This window comes from Maylandia zebra, linkage group LG4 (genome assembly GCF_041146795.1).
Source record: "Maylandia zebra isolate NMK-2024a linkage group LG4, Mzebra_GT3a, whole genome shotgun sequence".
NCBI lineage: Eukaryota > Metazoa > Chordata > Actinopteri > Cichliformes > Cichlidae > Maylandia > Maylandia zebra.
The window spans coordinates 26,092,789-26,110,362 of NC_135170.1; the positions used below are offsets into that span (position 1 = coordinate 26,092,789).

General features: G+C 38.4%; 1 protein-coding gene across 1 annotated transcript; it reads right to left on the minus strand.

Moving 5' to 3' along the window:
• Positions 1-3,468: 3,468 nt before the first annotated feature.
• LOC101482231 (myosin heavy chain, fast skeletal muscle) lies at positions 3,469-14,713 on the minus strand. Its single transcript, XM_024802218.2, has 41 exons — positions 14,658-14,713; positions 14,396-14,453; positions 14,085-14,307; positions 13,852-13,995; positions 13,601-13,757; positions 13,389-13,416; positions 13,188-13,299; positions 13,008-13,100; positions 12,856-12,919; positions 12,467-12,565; positions 11,764-11,867; positions 11,528-11,666; positions 11,324-11,442; positions 11,075-11,224; positions 10,820-10,990; positions 10,426-10,732; positions 10,200-10,273; positions 10,009-10,096; positions 9,809-9,926; positions 9,572-9,695; positions 9,354-9,490; positions 8,995-9,250; positions 8,562-8,804; positions 8,249-8,425; positions 8,011-8,156; positions 7,825-7,915; positions 7,332-7,721; positions 7,100-7,226; positions 6,855-6,973; positions 6,442-6,638; positions 6,166-6,349; positions 5,907-6,072; positions 5,649-5,773; positions 5,221-5,529; positions 4,930-5,133; positions 4,722-4,847; positions 4,466-4,636; positions 4,220-4,324; positions 4,034-4,129; positions 3,788-3,919; positions 3,469-3,598 (listed from the first exon to the last, which is right to left on the minus strand). Exons 3-41 carry the CDS (start codon positions 14,286-14,288, stop codon positions 3,581-3,583), a joined length of 5,814 nt encoding a protein of 1,937 aa, XP_024657986.2. The 5' UTR covers positions 14,289-14,307; positions 14,396-14,453; positions 14,658-14,713; the 3' UTR covers positions 3,469-3,580.
• Positions 14,714-17,574: the final 2,861 nt, after the last annotated feature.

Genomic DNA, 17,574 nt, shown 5'->3' on the forward strand with positions numbered 1-17,574 from the left:
ATATTAATTTGATACAGTTTATACTAAGCTTATCTGTGTGTCCAACTATCTTTGATATTTTGATAGCCAGTTTTAAACTTCTAGTGCCACTGGTGTATAATTACAGGACATAAAAATCATCAGACTTTCTGTGTGTTATATATAGCTACCGGGAACATAATATTAAAAAATGTATTACTATAAAATAATTTGTTATAAATACATTTAATTTCTGTGTGGATAGAAGTGAACGTACAGCTTTTAGCTTACAATTTTGATAAACTAATTAAATGATATATTCTTACAGGAAGGGAAAATCTGGGATCATAGAAAGGATTAGCTTTTATTTCTAAAGCTTGCTCAAACTTGACTTAATGTTTGCTATCTTTCTAGCAGAACATGAGATACTATCATGGTCAAAAATAAATCCAGCAAAGGACAGGAGGAGTGGTTTGTGGTTGGCACAAAAGACAGATATATTTATTTTTCAACAACACAGAAGTACCCACAAGTACCTATACCTATTGGTAAGGTAAGTCCATGGTCAAATATCAAATGCAGTATGTTGTGTGTTTTCACTGTAATTCCAAGGGCCAGTAGAATTGCAACAAAACTGCAGAGCAGACACACAGCATTACAACCAAAAATGGAAACACTTTTTGATCTGCTTTTTATTTAGCCCAGTGCTTTGCTAGGTGTACAGTATTAAGTGTCTTACTTCTTACTTACTAATATCTTAATACTTTAGTGAAAATACTATCGTAGTCCATATCGAGTCATAGATGAGTTTCTTTTGCTTGGACTTCTATCTGGACGAGTGCACTGAAATTTCTTAATTACAATGGAGCTACTAACTCTCTCTCATTAGAGAGAGCTAGTGATGAGTACTGTCTGATCACTTAGACATCTATGGATGCCACTAACATGCACAAAATCCCCCAATTTAATTGACAGTTCTACACATGAAGTCTCTGTGATCCCTTCACCATTCACAAAGCCTTAAACTCTAATGAGACAAGGATAAGATCCCTTTACTATGATGAATGACAAATCAAGTACTCTGCCCAAACGAAAGGTCTGACAACATTATCCGTGGCTTCTCCAGAACCTTTCACACATGTCTCAAGTGCTCAGGATGAAGTCATTTGCAAAAAGCACAGAGTGTCAAATGGTGGGCATCATCCTCAGCCTCTCTGGTAGGGTCTATGCCAGCATGCTGCAGAGTGTGTCTTTTAGTTGAACCTTTAATTAAGGAGGAACAATGCAGTTTTTATCCTAGTCATGGAACACTGGACCTGGTACTTCTTGCTATTCTTTTTATCCACATCACTTCATTATTATTTTCTTTTGTCACACCTTGCTATCCTGTTGTAGAGGTGAATAAAGTGTCAGGCAGGAACATGAGTTTGAACCTGGAAATCAAAAGGATGATTCTGAATGTTGTCAGTACATATGCCCCACAAGTTGGATGTCAGTTAGAAAAGAAAAAGAATTCTGGAGTAAGTTGGGTAAAGTGGTAGAGAGTGTTCCTGGGGAGAGAGTGGTGATTGTATCAGACTCTGACAAATAAAAATGGAAAGGGCTGTTGTGAACAGATATTTCAAGGAGAGGGATGACCATAGGGTGACATTAAAGAGCAGAGGAAATGTCCAGCTCAAAATTTCAAATCCTCTTCTACTCTTCATTTTACTTTGGGGATTGATGGTCCCCACAAGTATAGTAGTATGCCAATTTTCTGTCCTCACAAAAATGTCTAAACATGTACACACACACACACACACACACACACACACACAGACACACACACACAGACACACACACACACGCGCGTGTATAGATAGATGTGCTGTGGGGGAGATATCAGATTTTGTTAGAGGTCTGCCCACATTTTCAGTTGAGGTAAGCTGTACTGCATGATCCGAAATAGAAAGTAGAAAGGCACCACCAATTGTGGCCTTATATGTGAGTGAGCATTACAGTATTATATCAGTGACACTGTTTTATGGTGACTTGCACTGCCTTAAACTCAATTTGTATTTTTACAAGCGAACTGGATTTTGGTCCGTCTTTTTTACTGCTTTGCCTTTCTCAAAAGTAAATGTATACCAGAGTTGTATATATAGAGCAGTGCAGCTACAAATACTATCCTGAAAAAATATGTGATGTTATTATGGCAGTTGTTGAATATACCTATTAAAGTTTGGTAATAAGATTAATTTGGACATTTTAATATAAACACATATATACAGCTCTGTCTGAAGGAATATTTTTATAACTGTAAATAGATTGGATGTAAAAAGTCAATCTCAGGCATTATCAGTTTTTGACTGTGAATTTATGGTAATATTTAGCCTAAAATGTTTAACCTGCTAAAGATGCAAAATGGCATATTGTTCTACAGAGAATTTTTTAATTACCCACCCAAAGCACTGAATTCAATTGTTTCAAAAACTTCCATGGCAACACATGCTTAAAATCAAGCACCTAGGCATGCAGTCTTCTTCTCCAATCATTTATTGCAGAACGGGTCTCTCTCAGGAGCTCAGTGAATTCCAACATGGCAGCATTATAGAATACCACCTGTGCAACAAGTCCAGTAGTGAAAATTCCTTGTTACTAAATATTCTACATTCAACTGTTAGTGGTGTTATAATGAAGTGGAAGTGAATAGGAACCACAGCAACCAGCCGTGTATTGGTAAGCCACATAAATTGATAAAGCAGGGTCTCACATAGTGCACAGAGGTCACCAACTTTCTGGAGTCAGTCACTACAACACTCTAAACTTCATGTGGTCTTCAGATTAGCTCATGAACAGTGTTTATAGAGCTTCATGGAATGGGTTTCCATGGCTACGCAGTTGCACTAAAGCCTTACATAACCAGGCACAATGCAATACATAAGATGCAGAAAAGCACACTGACACTGTGGCAGTATTCATGTTTTCTGGATAAGAGATGAATCGCGCCGATGTGAAGTTATTTTTCACGAAATGGCCTTGGCCCCTTAGTTCCGGTGAAATGTTTCAACACACCAAGACATTTTGGACAGTTTCATGCTCCTAGCTTTGTGGGAACAGTTTAGGGACAGCCCCTTCCTGGTCTAACATGATGGAGTGCCAGTGCACAAATTGGATGGGGGAATTTGGTGTGCAAGAACTTGACTGGCCTGCCAGAGTCCTGACCAAAACCTGATTAAATACCTTTGGAGTGAGTTAGACTGTGAACCAGGCCTTCTCATCCAACAACATTGTCTGACCTTACAAATATATTTCTGGAAGAATGGTTTTCTTTTAAAGGTTAACTTAACTCTGCCATCACTAATGCTGAACACAAGAAGGGAGAACACAAAGGGAAAAGTGCTGTCCTCATTTCACAGGACGATGTCCTGTAGGTATGAATCACGATTATTCTGAAGAAACTATCGTGTTAAAAATTGTATATGTGAATGTGACTTTTTTTAGAATAAAGAATAAATTAAACTCTTTACATTTCATGAAATCATAATGAAAGTGTTTATTGAATTAATACATCATACGTGGACAATTTAACAGTTAGTTCATATTTTATGAACACTGCCAAAAAGTTCCAAAAGAATGTGTCTTATTCAGCACTTTCACCCTGAAAAAAATAATGAAAGGTAAAATTATTCAACACATATTATCAACATTGAAACAATTCATTCTACATTGTAAATATAGTATCTACACTCTCTTCAATTCACAGAAAATTATTAACATAAAGCTCTTATATCAAACAACTCCATTAAACAACGGTACATTTTTTCGTAAAACAAATTACATGAATTACCTTTCCAGCATCACGGCTCTTGGCTCTCAGTTTGTTGACCTGAGATTCAGCAATGTCAGCACGTTCCTGAGCTTCCTCCATCTCATGTTGGACCTTTCTCAGTCTGGACATGTGGGTGTTGGCCTGTTCCTCCTGTTCAGTGCAACAATATGTTTTATTTAAAAACATATCTGATCATATATGAGAGATATCTCAGTTATGAAGCTGTGAATTCCATATGTAAAAATCACAAAACATTTCACTCACAGCCTCCTCAGCCTGTCTCTTGTAAGCCTTGACTTTGAGCTGTAGCTTGTCCACCAGATCCTGAAGTCTGACCAAATTCTTCTTGTCCTCCTCAGTCTGCATAAACAACAAACTGTTACTGATGGCTGAAGAAGAAAGAATTTAGGAACTTAAATGTAATAGATATTTAGGTAAATGTGTAATCACCTGGTAGGTGAGCTCCTTCACTCTCCTCTCATATTTGCGGACTCCTTTAACAGCATCAGCTCCACGTCTCTGCTCAGCTTCAACTTCAGTTTCTAGTTCACGGACCTTTAATGCCATGATAAGTAATCAGCTTTTAATAAATATTAAGAGTAGAAAGAAAATGGGTGGAGATCATGTGATGGCATCAAAGTGTTTATTTAATACTTGAATAATAACTATATATGCATATATATATGCAGTACATACCCTGGACTCCAGTTTCTGGAGCTGCTTCTTGCCACCCTTCATGGCGAGGTTCTCTGCCTCATCCAGACGGTGCTGCAGGTCCTTGACTGTGACCTCCAGGTTCTTCTTCATCCTCTCCAGGTGAGCACTGGTGTCCTGCTCCTTCTTCAGCTCCTCAGCCATCATGGCAGCCTGAAAGTATGGGTGGTGTTGGCATTATTGATCAAGCATGAACAAAAATTTAAAAGAAAAGAAGGCTTGTAAAGTACTAACTTACATCAGTGATAGCCTTTTTGGCCTTCTCCTCAGCATTTCTTGCTTCCTGAACTGCATCATCCACCTCACCCTGAACCTGGACAAGGTCAGCCTCCAGCTTCTTCTTGGTGTTCAAAAGACTGGTGTTCTGAATGAAAAAGAAACCGTTTTAATGATGTGATTCTCACTCTCTGATGTCTCAAAGTTCTTGTAAAGTAATGAATACCAACCTGAGAGTGAAGCAGTCCAACACGCTCGCTAGCATCAACCAACTCCTGCTCAGCTACTTTGCGTCCTCTCTCTGTCTGCTCCAGAGCGGCTCGCAGCTCCTCAATCTCAGCCATCATCAGACCATTTCTGCGCTCCACCATGGCGACCTGCTCCTTCATGTCTTCCTGTCCTCTGATTGCGTCATCCAGGTGCAGTTGGGCATCCTGATGACAAACAAACAAAAGATATTATCATTGTTTGCTTGGAGGTTAATTAAAAAACACAAACACACACACAATCTACCAACTCACCTTGAGCTGTCCTTGGACATTCCTCAGTTGTTTCTGGGCCTCAGCAGCCTGTCTGTTGGCATGGCTCAGCTGAATCTCCATCTCATTCAGGTCTCCCTCCATCTTCTTCTTGACTCTCAGGGCATCATTCCTGCTCCTGACCTCAGCATCCAGAGTGCTCTGCATGGAGTCAATCACCCTCTGGCTGTTCCTCTTGATCTGCTCCATCTCCTCGTCCTTCTCTGCCAGCTTCCTGTCAATCTCACCTTTCACCTGGTTTAGCTCAAGCTGAATACGAAGGATCTTGGCCTCCTCGTGCTCCAGAGTTCCCTTTAAATAAATGTAACAACTGTTACTAATGAATCTCTTAATAATATGAATTGAACAGACTAGGACTAATTTTTTTTAAGGAAAATACATATTTTGTTTTGTAATATATAAATCATTACCTCAGCTTCCTCCAGAGCTGTCTGAATTTCAGACTTCTCAGTCTCAACAGTCTTCTTGGCCTTTTCCAGCTCATGGATGGTCTTTCCTGTTTCACCAATCTGTTCAGTCAGATCTGAGATCTCCTCTACAGAGCAAACACAGCCAAGAGTTTTAGTACTTGGAGCTGATATATGCAAATGTTTTGGCCACAACAAAAGCTGTATATGAATATAAACATTAGAATCATATCCATATGATCTATAGCAAGATAAGCATACGCTGCAGGTTCTTGTTCTCTCTCTTCATGGTCTCAAGATGATCCAGAGCCTCTTCATATGAGTTCTTCATCTTGAACAACTCAGTGCTGAGAGAACGAGCCTCCTTTTGGGCTCCTTCCAGCTCTGCCTGGCTCTCCTCATACTTCTGCTTCCATTCTGCCAGGACCTAGATTAATTAAAAATTAATTAATTAAATAATTAGTTGTTGTAATGGGTGTAATTTCTCCTTTGATGACAGAGGTTATGTTTAAAACTTTACCTTATCAAAGTTCCTCTGCTTCTTGTCAAGGTTGGCAGCCAGAGCATTAGCTCTCTCCACATCAATCATGAGGTCCTCCACCTCACCCTGCAGCCTCTGCTTGGTCTTCTCCAGTGAGGCACACTTGGAGTTCACAGCCTCAATGGATTCCTCAGCCTCCTGCAGGCGCTGGGCAAGCTTTTTCCTGTTGTTAAAAGAATTCTGTTTTTATTAAGGCTGAATTGGTTGGTTTTAAGTCTGAAAACCAATTTAAACAATGAAAGTATGGTGACTTACTTGGCCTCCTCCAGCTCCTCGGTGCGCTGGATAGCATCAGTCTCATATTTGGATCGCCACTGAGCCACCTCACTGTTGGCCTTGGACATTCCTCGCTGCAGCTCAGCCTTGGCCTCCTGCTCCTCCTCAAACTGCTCTCTCAGCAGATCACAGTCATGACGTGCTGACTGAACAGCATGAGCCAGGGCATTCTTGGCCTGTTGAAGTGACAGTTGATTTCAGATTTTGATATTTTATTGTTGAAATCAATTTTAAAGTCTAATGCTGAGAGGATAACAGATTTAAGAGGTAAAACCTTAGAAAGATATTAGAGGATTATCTGTCTCAGAGTTACTGAGTGTCTCTGTAACTGATTAAAACTTGTCTCTGTTTGAAGTGCTGAAATTTAACAGAAGAGAGAAAACATTTCAGACCTTCACTTCCTCCTCAACGTGTCTCTTCAGTTCCTCAATCTGCTGAGTGAAGGCCTGCTTGCCCCTTGTGAGCTGAGAAACAAGAGCTTCTTTCTCCTCAAGCTGGCGACTGAACTCACCTGTAGTTAACACACATGTATTAAGCCCAGTTTGTTCCATTTCACCCACTGATTGGTTGTAGTTTTAGGTACCTGTAAATGACAAATTTCCAGACACAGACTGTTTCTTTGTTATACATCACTTACCATTCTCTGTTTGAAGTCTCGCCTTCTGGGCATTAATGTCATTCAGCTGACGAACATTCTCATCATTTTTGGCTTTGAGTTCACTTAGTTGATCCTCAAGAGTCCTGCACATTTTCTCCAAGTTGCCCTGTCACCAAGTAATGCCATATCCATGTTAACAGTTAATGAGCTGCTTTGGCGGTCCTGAAATGTAAAAAAGAAAAAATCTGTTCTCTATAAATACTGTCCGCACCTTTGCTTTAGCAACAGCCTCCATGTTGCTGGAGAGGTCATCAATCTCCATCTTGTACTCGCTCTTCTCTTTCTCCAGCTTCTGTTTGACACGCTGGAGGTTGTCGATCTGCTCTCCGAGCTCTGCTACAGTGTCAGCCTGCTTCTTACGGAGAGCTGCTGCAGTAGCTTCATGCTGCAGAGTTGATTCCTCAAGATCACGACGCAGTTTCTGGAACTCAGCCTCTCGCTTCTTGTTCATCTCAATCTGAGCAGCTGTTGCTCCACCAGCTTCCTCGAGCCTCTCGCTGATCTCTTCAAGCTCCCTGGAGAGGTCGGCTCTCTGCTTCTCTACCTTAGCCCGAGCTGCCCTCTCAGCCTCAATCTCCTCTTCCAGCTCCTCAATACGAGCCTAGTTTGAAATTATTTGGATTTATCGATTAGAACCTGAACTAAAGTAGGTTTTTGACTTATAATGAACAATATTCTTTATGAACACTGGTCATTAGTGTTACCTGAAGTTCTTTAATCTTCTTCTGAAGTTGAGCACCAAGGGATTGTTCATCTTCAATTTTGCTGAGAAGTTGGCTGATTTCAAAGTCCTTCCTTGGTGTGGAAGAAGTATGGTTTTACGATCATAGTCCATATGATTATTGCAATGCAGTGTGTGTAAAGAAAATTATTTACAAAAAAAGCCCTACTTCTTGATTTTCTCATCAGACTGCTGCTTGTCATTCTCCAGATCCATTATGGATTCCTGGGCCAGTTTCAGATCTCCCTCCAGCTTCCTCTTGGCTCTCTCAAGGTCCATGCGGAGCTTCTTCTCTTGCTCCAGTGAACCCTCAAGCTATAAAGTCATGTCAGTTGATTCAAGTGGTTGGAAAGACAATGATTCAATACTCTTTCCATTAAAAAGCAATATGATTATAATTTTCTTACATCATCAACTTGCTGTTCCAGCTTTGTCTTGGCCTTGGTCAGAGTGTTGACTTTGTCCTCCTCTGCCTGGAGATCATCCAGTGTTTGCTGATGGGCTTCTTGTAAGGCTTTCTTCTCCTTTGTTAACTTGGCAATGGCCTCATCCTGAGATGCCATCTCCTCTGTCAGGTTTTTCACCTAAGAATTGTACAAAGGATGTATTTAAATATAACTTAACAACTATATCTCAGGAAAGAATTAATATATTTTCATTTAGAGGTGTCTTTTTAAAAAAAAAAAAAAAAAAAAAACCTCAGATATAGATAAATTGAACCTTGTTTTCTGTGGCATGTTTCTCCTTCTCCACTTTGGCCAAGGTGAGCTCCAAGTCATCAATGTCCTTCTTCAGCTCAGAGCATTCATCCTCCAGCTTCCTCTTCTTAGCAGTCAGCTCAGCATTGATTTCCTCTTCATCCTCCAGTCTCTCACTTGTCTCTTTGAGTTTGGCCTCGAGCTGGATCTTGCTCTTAATGAGCCCCTCACACCTTTCTTCAGCATCAGAGAGATTGTCAACTTCCTATAATACATGTTGAACACACAAGTTAGATTATTTGTGAGTCACATTGTCCTAGTGTTTTCTTGATTGTAATTTTAACTACACTTTTAGCAAATAAATAATCAGAGGATGAGACAAACAGGTGGTCCTTTTATATCTACCTTATATACATGAACTACAGGTGCAATGTATACTTTTCTCTACTACTTACTGCAGCCACTTGAAGTTGCAGGTCATTCTTCTCCTGCAGCAGGCTGACCATCTTCTCTTCCAGTTCCTTCTTCTTAGCCAGAGCAGTAGCCAGGTCTGTCTTCATCTTCTCATAGTTCTCCTTCATGTTCTGCAACTCCTTCTCAGTCTCAGCACTCTTCAGAAGAGGCTTGATCTTGAAGTACAGTTTCAGCCATGGCCAGTTCTTGACATTCATGAAAGAACGGATGTTGTACTGGATGGAGAAGATAGATTCTCTAAAAACCAAACATGAGAGTGTTACTTTTAGTGTCGTTGGATCTTAATATGAGGAAGGAAATACAAAAGAGAATACAATAGAGTTTACTATGATAATGTTACCTCCTCTCCATCATCTTCACAAACTCTTTCCTCATGACGTATCCTCTGCAGAGAGCCTGAGTCATGGTCACCAGCTCAGCCAGTTTCTCATCTCTCATCTCCTCAAGAGTGCCCAGCAGACCAGCTTTGAAGAACACCTATTTAATCATTGAAAACATATGTATACGTGGATATTGAGAGTTTTTTTTCAAAATGTCTATTAATATAACAAAGTGTACCTTTGTGTGCCCAAACATGTACTGTGTGTGATCCACATCAATGGAGCCAAGCAGCTTCTCTGAAGCTTTCTTGTTGTCAATGAACTGTCCCTCAGGGATGACACTGGCATTCAACACTTTGTATCTTCAAGAGAGAATCAGGTTGTTACTTAGATTTTTCTTCCATCATATTCAAGTTTGTCCTTTACAACAACAATGAAACCATTTTTCCTTTCCAATATTGTAATGTGCTGTCACCTCTGCTTGAAGTCACCATAGAGGATTCTGCTGGGGAAACCCTTTCTGCAGATTCTGATGCCCTCTAGTACACCGTTACACCTCAGCTGGTGGATGACCAGGGCGTTCTCCATAAGACCTGAGAGTCAGAAATGCATAATGTTTCAAATCTTTTCTATATTCTTACTGTCATTTTTACAGTTAATATTACTGTGGGGTACCTGGGGTCTTTGTCTCATTGGGAATCAGGCAACGGACAAAGTGAGGATGAGTGCTTCTTAAGTTGGTCATCAGCTTGGCCAGATTCTCCTGTAGATCAGCATCATTAGATAATAGGTTATTACTATTTAAAAATTAGCATTTATTTATTTATTTATTTATTTATTTATTTTAATTATAAATCGATACATACTCTGAAAAGAGCAGACACAGTCTGGAAGGAACCACCCTTCTTCTTACCACCCTTCTTGCCACCACCAGCAGCCTCTGTTTTCATAAACAGTAAATTTCATTATTGGAATTTAATGAATATTTTTCACAGTATACGTATTAGCCTGCAGTATGCACATTATAGTTATTACACAGATACATACTATCTGTACTGGACACGCTAGCTTGTGAGCACTTTTGTTTCTTACCATCAGCTCCAGCATGGGCTGCATAAAGGAAGCACATTAGTTTGTTTGAAGACTTCTGGTAGAGCTGAACAACTGAGTCATTCAGTGGGTCCTTGTTCTTGTCCAGCCAGCCAGTGATATTGTAGTCCACTGTACCAGCATAGTGAACCAGGGAGAAGTGTGCCTCAGCCTTGCCCTTTGCAGGCTTTGGCTTCTCGAAGCATTTGGTCTTGCCAAGATGCTGATCGTGCAGCTTGTTCTTGAAAGTTGTGTCAGAGGCCTTGGGGAACATGCACTCCTCTTCAAGGATGGAGAAGATGCCCATTGGCTGAGAAAATGTCACATGTCATATTAAAATTTCAAGGGAGGTAACATATGCACCCATATGTAAATTTCTTCCATAGTAGCTGTTTACCTTCTCAATAAGCTCAATGCAGGCAGCCAAGTCCATACCAAAGTCAATGAACTCCCAATGAATGCCTTCTTTCTTGTACTCCTCTTGCTCCAGGACAAACATGTGATGGTTGAAAAACTGTTGCAGTTTCTCATTGGTGAAGTTGATGCAGAGTTGCTCCAAGCTGTTGAACTGTAACATTACAAACATGTTTAACTTCATGGCAATACAGTATTTAACATTTAGCAAATGTGGTGAAATGTTTCAAGTGCTCACATCAAAGATCTCAAACCCAGCGATATCCAGCACTCCAATGAAGAACTGTCTGGGCTGCTTTGTGTCCAGCATCTCATTGATACGGATAACCATCCACAAGAACATTTTCTCATAGATAGATTTGCACAGAGCCGAGACAGCATTGTTGACCTGGCAAACAAGAATTTATAATGATACAAAACCATATGAATACAGCTATAATGTTTATAAATATAATATGATTATACAAGTCTCCCTTTTTTAAATTACCTGTGGGACGGTCTGACCTTTGGTCACCATCTCATTGCCAACCTTGACTCTTGGGTAGCACAAAGCTTTCAGCATATCAGCCGAGTTCAGGCCCAGTAGGTACGCAATCTTGTCAGCCACTGTTGGATTAAAACAAATCATTATAATACCTAATAAATACAAATACTTCAAACATTTCTCCATTATAGAAATATTTCACAATACCCTCGGTGCCATCAGGTTCAGCCTGCTCTTCACGCTGCTTCTGCTTGAATTTCATGTTGCCATGATGCATCACAGCACCAGTCAGCTTGTAGATGCTTAACTTCTCTTCAGCAGTAAAGCCCAAGATGTCAATAGCAGTCTGTACGACACAAGAATGAAAGCAACAATTTATGTTATTTTTAAAAACACTTCATTTATAGTTAAGTATACAAATCCAAAGACAAATGCGATTTTACATCTGTTGCAATGAACTCCTCCACATCATTGATGCTCTTCACTGTGATTTCACCCTGACTGACCATTGGGTAGTCATATGGGTTGGTTGTGATCAGAAGAGCCTCTGTAAAATGCAATACCGAAAATCAGTGAGGTATTTTTAGTATATTGTTTGCAATCTTTTCAAACATGAAATGGGAAGCAAAGCCTTCATCCTTTATATTCAGGAGAAAGACATGTTTGTTACTTTGAAGATTCTGCTTAAAAATTCTTCTTTAAATTAGCTTATGGTTAAGAATGGATCAGGTCAGAGTAAAACATCCCCTAGTTGTGTACCCCTGTCTGAGCCTGGGTTTGGAGAGTTTTGGTTTTCTTGTTAAAATGCAATTCTTCTATTCCATTATTGCCAAGTGTCGGCTCATAGGCAATTCTCATCATCGGTTGGGGTTTTCTCTTTAATACTACAGGGTTTATACATTACCATATAATATCTGATATTGTGCAAAAATTAAATTGTATTTTAATACTATAATTAAATAATTAATTAGTTAATATTGATTAATTATAATTAATACACTATATTTTAATAGTACAATTAATAGTCGTTATATACTGGTATACAACATTTAAAAATATTGTTGTTGTTATATGAACTGTCCATATATAGTTGAATTCAATTCAATCAAAGTTAGTTAGTGTCATAAATAATTAAAGTTGTCATACCCAGGAGCTCAGGCTTGTGGCCTGTCATCAGCTGATAGAAGATATGGTAGCTTCTCTCAGCAGACAACTGGAAGGTGACACGGGACTTCTCCAGCAGATCTAAGAACAACAAATTCAGTTGGAGAGTGTAGACATGTCATGTAGACATAAGGCATGACAGACTAACATTTCATGTCAAGCCTACCATTTTCATAGATTATCAAAAGAGTCATGGGAGTGATTTCAATTCTGTTACTTTACTTATTACATAATTTACTAATTATGTACCCAAGTCTTTTTTTTTGATGTACTGCATTGAACTAAATATATAAATATAAAATAAATTGAATTGAGTAGTTAAGAAACATTTCTAGCACAGATAAGTACAATGTAGACTGGTTCAAACTTACATGTTTCAATATCAGCTGAAGACAGCTTGCCAGTAGTACCGAAGTGAATCCTGATGAATTTACCCTAGAGTGGAAAATCTTTATTAGCATTGTCTTTTCTGAAAGCAAATAGTAAATATCTGACTTACTTTAACTCACTCTTAATTACTTACAAAACGAGAGGAGTTGTCATTCCTCACAGTCTTGGCATTACCATAGGCCTCCAACAGAGGGTTGGCAGCAACAATCTGATCCTCAAGAGAGCCCTGCAAGAATATATTGTGTTTATGTGAGCTGAAGTTTCTATTTTATTTTTCTGTTGCAAGTAGCTTGATACTAAATAAAGAATCTACCTGCATTTTGCCAGGTGTTGGCTCAGCCTTCTTACCACCAAGAGCTGCAATTGTTGCAAAGTACTGGATGACACGTTTGGTGTTGACAGTCTTTCCTGCACCAGATTCTCCGCTGGGGTTTATGGGACACATTGTTAAATTTCAGCTTCAGTATCTTAAAGTTTTGTATAGATTTTACACACAGATTTGTAATATACTCACGTAATCAGGACAGACTGGTTCTCACGATCTAAAATAAAAGCATACAAGGTTCATGAATCCTGCTTTCATCATTTCTTTAATAACTATAAGGTTAATTAATAAAGTGCTAAGAAACTATTTATTTGCAAGGATTAATGACAACTTCAATAAACTGAAATTTAAGGTAATGTCTATAATTTGTATTAAAACATATTAACAGTAATTGACATTACCAGTAAGCATGAACTGATAGGCATTGTCAGAGATGGAGAAGATGTGGGGTGGAGCCTCAATCCTCTTCTTTCCTCTGTATGCTCCTACACATGTAGCATCATATACAGGAAGCCACTTGTAGGGATTGACGACAACGCAGAACAACCCAGAGTAGGTCTGTATCATAGACAATAAATATCATTTAAACATTTACAGATCAGCATGATACTTTCATTTTACACACAGCAAACATAGGAAAGTGAAAATTTACGTAGATCATCCATGATGCATAACGCTCTTTGAGGTTAAACAGCACAGATGGCTCATTAAGGTGGGTCATCATGGCCATGTCCTCCATCTTATCAAACTTTGGAGGGTTTCTAGGGTGGATTTCATCCTCCTTTACAGTGACCGTCTGAATAGAAAATGTAAATCAGCCTCAACTTTTACAATTACACAGTGCATATTAACCACATGAATTAAGTACATAGATTATTCATCTACCTTTCCTCCCTCTGTCTCAACAGTGGCTTTACCACCCTCCTTCTTGGTAAGTTTGCCCTTGACATACATCTCATCAGGAACAGTCACAAAGAAGGCCGTCTTGGCATCAAATGGAGCAGTCTGGGCTTCAATCCTCTCCCTCTCTGGCTTGCGGAGGTAAATGGCCGCCGCGCCATACTGCTCCATCTCCGCGTCAGTGCTCATGGTGGCACTTTAATCAAGACTGAAAATATGATCGATTGAAAAATAAATCATATGTTTGTTATGCAACCCACAATTAATCTCCATTGTTTTGGTTTTATGGAATTTACCTCAGCTGATGCAAACAGAAATTCCTTGGTATCCTGTGATCCTGTGTATGTCAAGGCACTATAAAATAAGGTTAAAGGTAGATTCATGCACTTTTTATATTGACTTGTAGATTTTGTAAAAGACTTTAAGAATATATTTAAAAACAAAATGTTCACAAAAATGTATCAGTGTGTAAAATAATTTAAGTAACTGATTACTAAAACAAATAATCTATTAACTCACAGCAGAGACATGGCAGAGGAAAATGTTGACTCTACTCACCTGCCTTAGAAGCCTTTCAGTTAGAGCAAACACTCAGAGCTCCTGCTTTTATACACATCGGATCTGCTTCCTCAGCATTTGCAGCTCACTAAGTTTGGTCAGGATTCTCTGACACCTTGCTGATAGATATGGTCAAAAATAAGCTAATGCGTCATTTTCTACACATCAAATTACCATTTTACAGAGGATTTTAATAATAATACGTACAATAATAAATGTATATACATTTAATTTCTTTATTTTATTAAAGAACAAATTATATGCAATAATAATGGCAGATTAATTACATTATACTTAAATGGCATCAACTCAAATCTTTCTTTTATTAAAACTATTTTTACAATCAATATAATTATGGTTCTTATTTTTAAAAAAACAGTATTAAATGTCATTTGGTTCATATTTCACTGAAAGTATATAAACTGCATTTTTAGGAGATCAGTAATGCCCACAAAATGTCTAAAGCAAATTATAATACTGTATTGCATGGTTTGTAGATTATTTATTCAAATAAATGTTGAAGGGAAACAGATATTAAGTTCACATAGCTTATACTAAGCACATGCGTGTCCTGTTAATGTAATATCACAGCCAGTAATGGATTTAAATTTGGAGAAGTCTTGAAATGTCACTGGTGTTCTGTTACAGAGCATAGAAATCTCAGACATCGGAAATAAAATTCATGGTAAGACTTTCTGTTTATGCCAGACAGGTGTTGTATATCTCCTGGGAAATACATAGGTTTTAATTTTTGATGTATTGAGTGAGTGCTAAATGATTTACAGAAGAGAAACCCTGTGGTTAACTTTCATTTCCAAGTTTTGCATGGAGTTGGCTTAATATTTGCCATCTTACCAGCAGCTTGCCAGCTTATTTGAAAATAAATCCAGCAAAGGGAAGCGATTTGTGTTTGGCACAAGAGAAAGATGTATTTATAGGACACATTTAGAAATGATATTAACACCATAACCCAACATAAGCTTAATCTTAATTTATGTACTTTCTTTCTCTCTTTTTATTGTTTAATATTCATATTTAATTTGCTAAAAAGTATGGATTTATAGATAAGGGATAAAGTACAAGATGTTGTGCATTTTAACTATAACTCTTGGAATCAGGCAGCAGAGCAAAAAAAAGAAAAAAAGAAATTGCAGAGTAGACACATGTGATTAAGGAGGAGCTATAACCAAAACAGGAAAACAACTGACTTCATCTGTTTCCTTTTAGCCCTGGCATTACAGAAGAGCATGACTCCCTTCCGAACCATTGTATAAATGACCACTTTGCTATCACTTGCTACCCATACAGGCACTAATATTTATGTAATATATATTTGATTGAACCCCGACCACCCCAAATAAAAAAAAATTGTAGGCAGACTTTGTCAGATACTGACCATAAAAAATCATCATGGTTAGATTTATAAATGAATTTAAATACAGTAAATACAATACAGAGATAGAGTTAAAATAATTATTGTGAGTTTGAGAAGGGAGAGGAATAGCAAGGAGTGAAGTCAAGGTTTTGCTGAACCATCTTAACTCCTTCCCTACTCTTTCTTCTTTGCTTCCATGATAATTCTTAAATTTGCTGGTCATAATGTAATGCTATATGGTTCTTTTACAACAAAAGACAAAAGATTGTAGGTTTTCTTTTCTTATCAAAGAACAGTAAGTACAGATGATGTAGTTCCTGTATGTTATGCAACCCTTCATAGAATCATAATCAGCAGGATTAAACAACAAACATCCATGAGTGCATCAGGAAGATGGCCACAACTAATAGTGTACTTAGTGAATACGTCAGGCAGTTGAAACCCAAAAAAGAAGAGGAACAAGAACAGGAACCACCATGGAAGGATGGCGCCTGCCTTCTACCTTTGTTAGAAGAATTGGCTGATATCAAGAAATCCTACCAATGGCTGTACATAACTGGACTGAAATATAGCACAGAGGCACTAATCATAGCAGCACAGGAACAAGCTCCTGGCACAAGAGTCATAGAGACCACACTAAAGGGTGGATCAGAACCCCAGTCAAACTGAATCGCTGGTCGCCTGTCATCCCAGATAGCTGCAGTAAATGTTTAGACGAGAAGGGCACTCTTTTTCACTGTGTATGGAGCTGTCCAAAATTACAGCAGTACTGGAAATCAATCACGCAAACTTTATCTAAGATTGTTGGAGTAAATATACCTGTTGAAGCAAAAATGTGTGTGTTGGGTATATACCCAAAGAATTGTGACTTTAGAAAATGATACTTGGTGCTGAGTTTTTTGTTTTGTAATTTTGTTTTGTTTTTTGTTTTTGTTTTTTTTTTTGGGGGGGGGGGGGTGTGTAGGGGGGGGGGGGTTGTTTTGTTGTTTTTTTTGTTTGTTTGTTTTGTTTTTTGTCTGTTTCTTTGTTTTTGTTGTTTTTATTTTTCGTTCGCATCTTGCTTTGTTTGTACCCAATGGATTCACTTTGCCAAATGGATCATCATGGCCTTGCCGTATTGGTCCATTTGATCGACCTTTGTTGTTATTATTTATTTTATTTTATTTTCAGTTGTTACAGACGGGACAGACATGACTGAGGGATAGGAAAGGGAGAAAGAAAGATGAAGGAAAAGAAAAACAGAAGGGAAGAGGGACAGTGAGAGAGGGCACTTAAAAAGAGAAAGAAGAGAAAAAAAAGAAAAAGAAAATCTCCTGGATCACCTGTTGAGAGAAAAAGAAGAGAAAACAAGCAAAAAAACAACAACAACAGAGCAACATACTAAAAACAAAACCATCACATTAATCTAGCTAAGTGTAAACAGCAGTAAATACGAAATGTTGAATGTTGTCGTGTAGCAAGCAGGACCGACAGCGCACATTGTGCATGGAAATAGCAGCCAATAAAGGTGTAGTTTATGTCTGTGAACAGTGGACACCCGTG

Coding starts and splice junctions, on each gene's coding strand:
- LOC101482231 (XM_024802218.2), bottom strand. CDS start 14,288: ATGAGCACTGACGCGGAGATGGAGCAGTATGGCGCGGCGGCCATTTAC. Junction 13,101..13,187: donor CAACACCTGGCAAAATGCAG/GTAGATTCTTTA, acceptor ATATTCTTGCAG/GGCTCTCTTGAGGATCAGAT. Junction 10,991..11,074: donor CTGGGTTTGAGATCTTTGAT/GTGAGCACTTGA, acceptor GTAATGTTACAG/TTCAACAGCTTGGAGCAACT.